This window comes from Cibotium barometz, chromosome 36 (assembly GCF_041138505.1).
Source record: "Cibotium barometz isolate CiBa-2024 chromosome 36, ASM4113850v1, whole genome shotgun sequence".
In the NCBI taxonomy this organism is placed as follows: Eukaryota; Viridiplantae; Streptophyta; class Polypodiopsida; order Cyatheales; family Cibotiaceae; genus Cibotium; species Cibotium barometz.
This window is the reverse complement of record NC_141081.1, coordinates 4,163,942-4,175,293: the sequence shown is the minus strand read 5'-3', so window position 1 is coordinate 4,175,293 and position 11,352 is coordinate 4,163,942. Positions and strand designations below refer to the sequence as shown.

Genomic DNA, 11,352 nt, shown 5'->3' with positions numbered 1-11,352 from the left:
TTACTTCCATTAGCAGGAGAGGGAACATTGTGGGCAAATGTCGCCAAACACACAAGGCTTGTGGGGTGAACCCCCATCTCTCAGACTTGTTGGAAATTCGTCTAGTCACTTTCATGAGTGATCAGTTGTAGTTACAGAGAAGATGGAGGAGGCGACATCCGCCGGTGCACACCAGCAGAGGAGGATACGCCACCATCCAAACAAATGAAGAAGCACCACAACTGCCAGATTTTAGAGTGCAACCTGCATGGAGAAAGGAATTCTTAACACTGCCTGAATACAACAGCATTTACATGAGTGCGCCGCAACACTACAAGTGCATTCACTCTACATGCCTATCAAGAGGAGATGGACACCATTGGAGTTTAAAGATGCCAAAGACATGGATTTTCATATCTGCTACAACTTTCCTATATTCAATCCAGCAACATTTGTTAGTATTCAAGCACAAAGAGAGCAACAACTGCTAAAATGGATCAGGGCTTGGTGAAAAATCTTAGATCCTGCAATTGCAGCTAGTGTAAGGTTCATGAAATTATTGGTGGTTCTTATCGACCAACCTAAAGAACCTTATGATGGATTTGAGGCTCAACACCTAAACCACGAGCCATCAGACATGGGTCATGCTATATTACCACCGTCTAAGATGTCTTCTAGCATATATGCACCTAAAATTTGAAGATATGATCGACACAGGATTCTAGAAGTCCCATTCGGCATTCCTTCGCACACTCCGAAAACTCCAATCCCGTCATAATTTGTACTGACATGAGTTCAATGACCAGGTCTTTTGACCTCTGTAAGGACATAACCTACATCAGGAAGGGGGGAATGTTAATTCCATTCGGATTAACACCATGATCCTCAAGTGAGGACATCAATAAGTGTAATGTAAAGGCACTATAAAGGTTGTACATTATGAAAGATTGGCCATCCAAGGCCTAGTTAGTATTGTGAATAAGGGCCAATTGTATATAAGGTATTTTCTCATAATGAAAAGGACACAATCCCCTTTGTGCTATTGACAGCTCTTCCCTTGTACTTTGTGAGAGAGGAAGGAGTGAGAGCATTTTAGCATTGTGCCTCTTTCATGCTTGTGTGTTTATACTTGTATGAGAGAGTGTGATTGGTCTATGCGATGGTGTGAGTGACTCTTTGTTAACAGTGTGGAGGTGGAGGTGGAGCTTGGAGTTTGGAGCATACAAGCGAGCTTGGAGGCCTCAAGACTCTTGGAGGTGTGGTAGCCGATAACACCTCTACACACCCAGTTGACAAGACGACATTTAATTGACTCGGTCTCTGACTCTAGCCTCTCAATTGAAGGTGCCTAATTCAGTTCTAACACAGTAGACTATAGATTTGCACTTAAAGGGGTTCCTCCTTCATCATCTTAATTAAAACAACACAAGTAAGGCACCATGGCACAAAAACTCATCAAATCACAGAGAGAACTCAAACTCCACACACTATATTCTTCATTGAAACAAAAACAAACAGTCTCAACATCCCTGAGACTTGGGGCTCAAAGAAAACAAAAGAAAAACTCAGAAAACTCTTGGCTCCTCCACAGGTAGACCTCAACGACAGCTCTTCACTCGACATCTTCATCCCACCACTTCAAATTTCACAGAAACCAGCACAAGTTGCTGCTTTGACACTCTGGCAGCTACAGTTGAGGAGTTTTGATTGGACTAAGTATCTGACAGAGGGGATACACAAAGAACCTAAGGGACACACCTCTTAGCCAATTCTCTAGACACCATCCCTTCCTCTACTCTGATTCAATTAGCCTTCTCACACCCTGTATTCTCCTCTTCTGAAAACTTGAACAAAACTGCAGGTACTCCAACTTGCAACTATTGAACAGACCTGCGTAGGACTCCACTCAACTATTGAACAGACTTGCGTAGGACTCCACTCAACTATAGTGTGGGTTCTCCTCTCTCACTTGTGGTAACATGAACCACTTCATCTTGGAGAGTCCCTGTCAAAAAACTAAAAACTTCTACTTGAACCCCATCACCGCCTTGGTTCTTCCAGAAAGCATCACCTCTCGGTTTCCTTGGGTCACCCCCATACAATTTCTATTTTCCATTTGCGCACCTACGCTAATACACTTGGCCATGCATTGTTTTTTGCCACCTTGGATTCACTTCACACCTTCATATGTACACTTCATACATCTATACATTGTGTTTGGGAGGGGCTCGAGATTCCCCTCACAATGTAAACAGTGGTTTGATGACCAACTCAAGGATAAGGAAATGAGTGAGGGCGATATGGTCCTTCTCTACAACATGAAAAACCACAAAAAGAAACTTAAATTCAGAGGCTTGGGACCTTTCCTAGTCACTGAAATAATCCCGCAAGGCACAGTGCGCATAGAAACACTCGACGACGTCGAGATGGCGGGATATTTCAATGGTAGCAAACTAAAACGTTACTATGGCCCACTCACTGCTGAAACCACATTAAGTGCCATTCATGCCAAAAAACAACAAAAGAAACAACACGAGGAAATGAAAGAAACAGCACAACATGAAGCAAAAGAGTGGTAAGCAAAACTTAGGGGCAAGAAAATCATGGTAAACATGGCCCAAGTAGTGGACCTCAACGAAGAAGACTGGGAAGTGAAACCCGTGCGGTTGTAGCTAGGAATGACCACCTCGACGAGTTTCACAAAAAAATTGGCTCTTGTTGATACACGAGCTAATCACAATCTAATGTCATATTATACCTGACACTCCCTTGAGAGGCCACCATTAGTGAACATCCCGGCCATGGTGACTACTACTGCTTCACAATCGGTCCAATGTTTACGCATAATTACAACTTTGTTTCACACAAAAATTCGCTCTTGTTCATACAGGAGCTAATGAGAATCTAATGTCCTATGACACGACACTCCCTTGGGAAGCCACCATTAGTGAACACCCCGGCTACGGTCACTACTATTGCTTCACAATCGGTCCAATGTTTAGGCATAATTACAACTCTGTTTCACATTGGCAATAACCCCTTGGAAGGGAAGTTTTATGTGATGACTGTAGGAGCAATGAGTGAAGAGATCTTTCTAGGGCATGGATGGGACACAACCGGTGTCAAACTAATTGGGATGCAAGGACGACAATCCTACTCTAAGGCCAAGTTATAGTCTTGATGACAGATGAAGAACCCTTGTCACCCAATCACCTACCCTAAGTCGACCACTCCCTTCCACTAACCAATGACACCAGCCAACTACGAGGTCGTGGGGCCAACACTTATCAATGGTTAATTATTCTCACGAGTGGCTAGAAGTATATAATACTCACCAATATTTAAATCTTTGTGAGTCTACCTTATATCACCCGGTGGGCATACTCAAGCTGTATACTGATATACACAAGCATTTAGAGGCTATGCTCACCAACGTCAGCTAAAACTTGTTGATAGCTGCAGAATATGAAGAGTTTATACAACAAGGCAATCCATTGTTAAAGCCAACGCTTATGTTCAAGGTTCAAGGTGCTAATAGAGATTACTCGATTCGATCCTACTAGCAAGATTCTTCCAGAGGCATATTCTGCAGTCACACCCACACGGCAACACTATGTACCGTACCCTCTCCACCAGAATTAGAAGAATTACTTCCATTAGCAGGAGAGGGAACATTGTGGGCAAATGTCGCCAAACACACAAGGCTTGTGGGGCAAACCCCCATCTCTCAGACTTGTTGGAAATTCGTTTGGTCACTTTCATGAGTGATCAGTTGTAGTTACAGAAGATGGAGGAGGCGACATCCGCCGGTGCACACTAGAGGAGGATACACCACCATCCAAACAAATGAAGAAGCACCACAATTGCCAGATTTTGGAGTGTAACCTGCATGGAGAAAGGAATTCTTAACAGTGCCTAGATACAACAGCATTTACATGAGTGCGTCGCAACACTACAAGTGCATCCACTCTACATGCCTATCAAGAGGAGATGGACACCACTAGAGTTTAAAGATGCCAAAGACATGGATTCTCATATCTGCTACAACTTTCCTATATTCAATCCAGCAACATTTGTTAACAGTCAAGCACAAAGACAACAACTGCTAAATTGGATCAGGGCTTATTGAAAAATCCTAGATCCTACAATTGTAGCCAGTGTAAGGTTCATGAAATTATTGGTGATTCTTATCAACCAACCTAAAGAACCTTATGATGGATTTGAGGCTCAACACCTACAGTTCGACATGAACCACGGGCCATCAGGCATTGGTCATGCTAAATTACCACCGTCTAAGATGTCTTCCAGCATATATGCACCTAAAATTTGAAGATATGATCGACACAGGATTCTAGAAGTCCCATTTGGCATTCGCACACTCCGAAAACTCCAATCCTGTTGCAATTTCTACCGACATGAGTTCGATGACCATGTCTTCCGACCTCGGTAACAGGTTCGGACATAACCTACATCATGAAGGGGGGAATGTTAATTCCATTCGGATTAACACCATGATCCTCAAGTGAGGACATCAATAAGTGTAATGTAAAGGCACTATAAAGGTTGTACATTATGAGAGATTGGCCACCCAAGGCCTAGTTAGTAAGTTTTGGGCACCCAAGTGTGAATAAGGGCCAATTGTATATAACGTATTTTCTCATAATGAAAAGGACACAATCCCCTTTGTGCTATTGAGAGCTCTTCCCTTGTACTTTGTGAGAGAGGAAGGAGTGAGAGCATTCTAGCATTGTGCCTCTTTCATGCTTGTGTGTTTATACTTGTGTCAGAGAGTGTGATTGGTCTATGCGATGGTGTGAGTGACTCTTTGGTGACAGTGTGGAGGTGGAGGTGGAGGTGGAGCTTGGAGTTTGGAGCATACAAGCGAGCTTGGAGGCCTCAAGAGACATGAGCTCGAAGCATTGGTAAGTACCCCACGACGGTTGTGTTCTACTACTTGTCCAATAGGTGAATGTGTGAAGAGTTCACTCTTGGAGGTGTGGTAGTCGATAACACCTCTACAGACCCAGCTGACAAGACTTGACATTTAATTGACTCAGTTTGACTCTAGCCTCTCAATTGAAGGTGCCTAATTCAGTTCTAACACAGTAGACTATAGATTTGCACTTAAAGGGGTTCCTCCTTCATCATCTTAATTAAAACAACACAAGTAAGGCACCATGGCACAAAAACTCATCAAATCACAGAGAACTCAAACTCCACACACTATATTCTTCATTGAAACAAAAACAAACAGTCTCAACATCCCTGAGACTTGGGGCTCAAAGAAAACAAAAGAAAAACTCAGAAAACTCTTGGCTCCTCCACAAGTAGACCTCAACGACAGCTCTTCACTCGACATCTTCATCCCACGACTTGAAATTTCACTGAAACCAGCACCAGTTGCTGCTTTGACACTCTGGCAGCTACAGTTGAGGAGTTTTGATTGGACTAAGTATCTGACAGAGGGGATACACAAAGAACCTAAGGGACACACCTCTTAGCCAATTCTCTAGACACCAGCCCTTCCTCTACTCTGATTCAATTAGCCTTCTCACACCGCAGTGTTCTCCTCTTCTGAAAACTTGAACAAAGCTACAGGTACTCCAACTTGCAACTATTGAACAGACCTGCGCAGGACTCCACTCAACTATAGTGTGGGTTCTCCTCTCTCACTTGTGGTAACATGAACCACTTCATCTTGGAGAGTCCCTGACAAAAAACTAAAAACTTCTACTTGAACCCCATCACCGCCTTTGGTTCTTCCAGAAAGCATCACCTCTTAGTTTCCTTGGGTCACCCATACGATTTCTATTTTCCATTTGCGCACCTGCGCTAATACACTTGGCCATGCATTGTTTTTCGCCACTTGGATTCACTTCACACCTTCATATGTACACTTCATACATCTATACATTGTGTTTGGGAGGGGCTCGAGATTCCCCTCACAATGTAAACAGTGGTTTGATGACCAACTCAAGGATAAGGAAATGAGTGAGGGCAATATGGTCCTTCTCTACAACATGAAAAACCACAAAAAGAAACTTAAATTCAGAGGCTTGGGACCTTTCCTAGTCACTGAAATAATCCCGCAAGGCACAGTGTGCATAGAAACACTGACGGCGTCGAGATGGCGGGATATTTCAATGGTAGCAAACTAAAACGTTACTATGGCCCACTCACTGCTGAAACCACATTAAGTGCCATTCATGCCAAAAAACAACAAAAGAAACAACACAAGGAAATGAAAGAAACAGCATAACATGAAGCAAAAGAGTGGCAAGCAAAACTTAGGGGCAAAAACATCATGGTAAATATGGCCCAAGTAGTGGACCTCAAAGAAGAAGACTGGGAAGTGAAACCCGTGCGGTTGTGGCTAGGAATGACCACCTCGACGAGTTTCACAAAAAAATTGGCTCTTGTTGATACATGAGCTAATCAGAATCTAATGTCCTATTACACCTGACACTCCCTTGGGAGGCCACCATTAGTGAACATCCCAGCCATGGTGACTACAATTGCTTCACAATCGGTCCAATGTTTAGGCATAATTACAACTTTGTTTCACACAAAAATTGGCTCTTGTTCATACAGGAGCTAATGAGAATCTAATGTCCTATGACACATGACACTCCCTTGGGAGGCCACCATTAGTGAACACCCCGGCTACGATCACTACTATTGCTTCACAATCGGTCCAATGTTTAGGCATAATTACAACTCTGTTTCACATTGGCAATAACCGCTCGAAGGGACGTTTTATGTGATGATTGTAGGAGCAATGAGTGAAGAGATCCTTCTAGGGCATGGATGGATGGGACACAATCGGTGTCAAATTAATTGGGATGCAAGGACGACAATCCTACTCTAAGGCCAAGTTACAGTCTTGATGTGACAGATGAAGAACCCTTGTCACCCAATCACCTACCCTAAGTCGACCACTCACCACCATCACTCTGCTCTCCAACCAACATAAGGCCGTGCCACCCAAATTGATTGGGATGCAAGGACGACAACCCTACTCTCATGCCAAGTTACAGTCCTGATGAATAGATGAAGAACCCTTGTCACCCAATCACCTACCCTAAGTCAACCGCTCCCTTCCACTAACCACCATCACTTGCTCTCCAACCAACATTATACCGTGCCACCCAAGAAGAGGCCTCTCCCCATACTGAGTACCCCATTGCCTAACCAAACCTCATCTACACCAAGCTCTGCTTGCAGCCCAAGCTCACATCAAAGAAGCAACTACCATTGCTAACCCCCCTAACAAGACTAACCAACCCCAGGTACAGCTTTGGCCCCGATACACAAAACCCAAGAACCCTCACACTTGGGTGCCCAAGAAGCTCCTTGCAGTCCAAGGCTATTATACGGGTGCTACAACTCTCTGGATTCCTTGAAGATTCACTTCCCCAACTCATGCCCTGGCAAAGCCAACGCCTCGTACCTCTTGCCGACCTACAACCACAAGCCCACAAAACCTCAGGTGCAGACCTTCAACAAGGCCTAACCATCATTTAAGACTTGACAGAGATGGAAGAAGAGAGAATTCAACGGGGGCCATACCCTAGCCCTAATTACCTTCTCGTGACTTCTCAAAGCTCCATGGGCCCGTTAGCATACTTTGAAATCTGTGTGTACACTTTAAACGTTGCCCAAGCATCTAATGATACGATGGTCGTTGATGTAAACGGACTTGCACGGCCGCATTAAACAAATGCACGTAGATTTCACTAAACTCCCCGGAACTCTGTTTGAACTGTGTTGTGGTGTGTTTGGAGCTCTGTCTGCGTGTGTGGGATTTTAAGCAAGGTTATTGGAAGCCATGTGCGGCGGATCTATCATCTCCAGCTTCATTCCTGCAGCACCCGAGGTGGAGTGGGCCAAGTGGGCGGAGCTGCTGCAGGATCTGCCCATCTCCGCAGAGCTCATCGGCAACAAGAAGGAAGAAAAGCCTTTCCCCTCCTGCTTTCCAGATGGCTTCGAAGACATGCTTTCTGAGGAGCCCTTCGTGCAGGCCGAACAGCAGCAACAGCGCGACGATGGTCGTCCCCTGTCCTCCCCTCAAGGTATGGCTTCACATATTTCTGCAATTTTTGCTTAAAGAAAAAGTTTCGCATTTTTTTCTTCAAAAAAAAGTCTGTTTTAGTGCTTGTTTTTGTTTTCCACCTACTGGTTGAATATGATTTGTAAATCTGTGTGTGTATGTATGTGCTCTGGCTTTTCCCTTGCTTTCTTTCTCCATCTTCTTTGTGTAAGTTCATATCGGTGTTTTTCTGCTGATTTTTAAATCCTTTTTCTTTACTTTGTCTTTGTAGTTTCAACCTTTGCTTAGCACACTTGGGCGTTCTTTTTGGGCTTTATTCTGCTGCTTGTTTCTTGATTTTGTACGATTTCATATGTATACATATATTTGCATAAATAGTGTCTTTTTTTGGGGGTTTATTATGCTGTAAATAGCATGATGCTGGCCCTGCAGTGTTTTTTTTTCTTTCATTTTGGCTGTGCTGCAAAATGCAGAATTAAGCTCTGCAGAAAGTGCAAACCCTAGGCAGAGGAAGCATGTGTACAGAGGAATCAGGCAGCGGCCATGGGGAAAATGGGCGGCGGAAATCCGAGACCCTCAAAAGGGCTCAAGAGTTTGGCTGGGAACTTTTGACACTGCCGAAGAGGCTGCTCGAGCTTATGATACTGCAGCTCGAAAGATCCGTGGAGTCAAAGCCAAGGTGAATTTTACTGAGAGCCTTGTGGTCGAAACGCGAGAAAAACAGAAGAGGGCATCAAGCCATGAAATGGACAGTACCAGAATAGCTTCTCCTTTGACTCCATCCTCCTTGAATGCTAAAAAGCGGAAGAGGCTATGTCGACTGGGTGAGTCTTTCGAGCCTGTAGCACAGTCTACATCTACGAGTTATCACAAAAATGAAGTTGACTATGGGCATGCTTGCAAGAGTCCGGAGCTAAAAGAGTACAAGTCTACATCTACGAGTTATGACAAAAATGAAGTTGACTATGTGCATGCTTGCAAGAGTCCGGAGCTAAAAGAGTACAAGTCACCACCTGTTTGTGATGGGAGCATTGCAAGTTCTTATCAGCCTGGAAACTTTGCTGTTGAAAGCAGCTTTACCCTTGAGTCAGAACGTCCTACAATGATGAGCAACTCCTTGGAGAGCTTAGCTGTTGCCTGTGTAAACAAGAGTGCTAGAGTGTCTCGCAGTTTGTTGAGCTCACCAACAGTCGATGGAGGAGAACTCCCTGCTACAGGCAAAAGCAGAGGCAGCTTGCATGGGCCATGGAAGCTCCCCAATCCTCTGAGTCTGGTCCACTTGCCCAGCCAAGAAGTGAGCTCTACGGGGTATCAATGCATGGGCGTGCAGAACTCTACATCCTGTTCGGAGTTGTTTGAAAAGAGGCAAGTGGACACCACTCTAGGTAGGTTCAAGCCCTTTCTGGTAGCTGGGATACCGTGGCATTTTGACAGCTCTAGATTGTTTGAGCTACGGCATGCCCAAGAGAAGGTGTTACTTGATGCGCTACTAAAGTTGTTACCACCTTCCATTGACATCAAACCACCATCTTCATCCTCTGCTATTAACTTAAATCACACTAGTACCAATGAAGGCTCTGCGTTGTCTTGAGATCTCACAGTGACTTGGTATACAGCTTCAGAAACCTCGTATTTTCTCTTTAACCTTTCACTTATGCAAATAAAACATGTCTAAAGTGTCAGGATTTTCTGTTGATGTTCTTCACTAGCACATGTTCTTGAGATTGGTATTGCTGCTGACTCATAGTACAAAGCTCTTTTGGTTACCTCGGCTTATGTAGGGTGTAACGCAGGCATATTGTCAGTTGCTAATGTTAGTTGGTGGCCTGTATTGTTTGAATTGTGTTTCTTTTTTTTCTCCCCTCACTCTGAATCACGATTCTTGTTAATGCTCAGGTGAATGTTCATGCCTCACACCCTTTATACCCACTCCTTACCCTGTTTCTGATCTTTTTTTTCTGCCCTTACTGTCTGTCTTGTCGGTGGTATCACTAGTCTAGTCCTTCCCCACTGGAGCTTCTTACCATTCTCATTCTGGTCCAATCCAGTGCATCAGGAAGGTGGTGTATGGGACAGCGTTGGCAGAATAACATCCAAGTGTCATGTGTAGATGACAGCAGTTGAAATGCCCAATGCTGAGTGGCTTTGCCGTCTCCTCTAGCCCTCATCGTGTTGGAGAAGTAATCGAAACTCAGTGCATGAGGATATTGTTGTGGTAGGGGCAAGTGCTGCAACAGGGGGCCACCATGGCTGGCCAAGTTACTGGCCCAAGGAGGTAATATGTTGAATGCTCGGAGGCTGGTTAGCCAGCTTACCATTGTGGTTTGTGGTCAGCTCATTAGCCTCCTCATGAATCTTGTCTTCTTACGTTTAATACTGCTGTATGCTAGGGATTTGTGTTATGTACTTAGAGTCGGCAGTGCAAGTGGCAGCCGGATAGCACTGTATGCATGCCGGTGAATGTCAATCTATGAATCTGTGGCTGTAGCATCTGGGCCCTTTTGAAGTGCTGCTGGTGCCCATGAAAACAAAGGTACAAAGTCATGTTTATGAGGAATTGCAGGGCAGTTTATGTGTGGCCATGGCTAAGCCTGGTTTTGAATCGCTTCATTATTTACAATCTGGAAGAATAGCCAGGAGTTGCGAGAATGAAAGTTCAAAAACACTCTGCTTTGAAGATGTGGTGCTGAGCTGGAGAAGGTTTTTCCCTGTTTTGGTGCTCTGTGTACTGTGTGGAATCCTGAAGTTTCTAGCTTCTTGAATAACCAACATCAACCCCTGGTAACCCTTCTTATGGTGCAAGCACAATCTCTAGGCTTACTCACAGAATCCTTCTACCAACATCAACCCCCGGTAACACTTCTTATGGTGCAAGCACAATCTCTAGGCTTACTCACATACGTGTAATAGGTCCCTCTTTCTACATTCATAATTTTTGCTTATAGAGGCTATAAGTGCATGATGAAATTTTTACTCAAAAGAAAATTTGAAAATATGACCCAAAAGTAGTAATCTTCAAATTCCAAAATTTTCTTGTGAAGATCTTGAAACAAGGGAGCTTTTTTTGGGAAAAGTCAAAAGGAAATTGAGAGAAGCACCATCGAGTAGTAAGTCTAGTTTATGCAGCTAGTTTTTAAGTGATGAATGTAAAATTTTCCATTATTTTGCCATGTCTTACATACACAATTGCTCAAATGACTTTGTTATTGCTTGCAAAAAGATTTATTTGCATTGCATTTTATTTCTCCTCTCATATGTATATGTATTCTAGTTGCTCATCTTCGTTAGTTCTGAAATAGCACCAATTTTTTTTCCTAAGAAGC

At 43.9% G+C, this 11,352-nt stretch overlaps 1 protein-coding gene across 5 annotated transcripts; it reads left to right on the top strand.

Moving 5' to 3' along the window:
• Positions 1–7,621: 7,621 nt before the first annotated feature.
• On the top strand, positions 7,622–11,057 carry LOC147617419 (uncharacterized). Of its 5 annotated transcripts, XR_015262226.1 has the most exons (5): positions 7,622–8,051; positions 8,503–9,637; positions 10,078–10,304; positions 10,420–10,562; positions 10,663–11,057. XR_015262226.1 is itself a non-coding variant. In XM_086775673.1 (3 exons), the coding sequence occupies exons 1-2, from the start codon at positions 7,808–7,810 to the stop codon at positions 9,618–9,620; spliced, it is 1,362 nt and encodes a 453-aa protein (XP_086631799.1). In that variant the 5' UTR covers positions 7,622–7,807; the 3' UTR covers positions 9,621–9,637; positions 10,420–11,057. The 5 variants fall into 5 exon arrangements, 3 of the variants coding, with proteins under 3 accessions (XP_086631799.1, XP_086631798.1, XP_086631797.1); XR_015262225.1 differs by having other exon boundaries at positions 10,420–11,057; XM_086775673.1 differs by lacking the exon at positions 10,078–10,304 and having other exon boundaries at positions 10,420–11,057.
• The last annotated feature ends 295 nt before the right edge of the window (positions 11,058–11,352 follow it).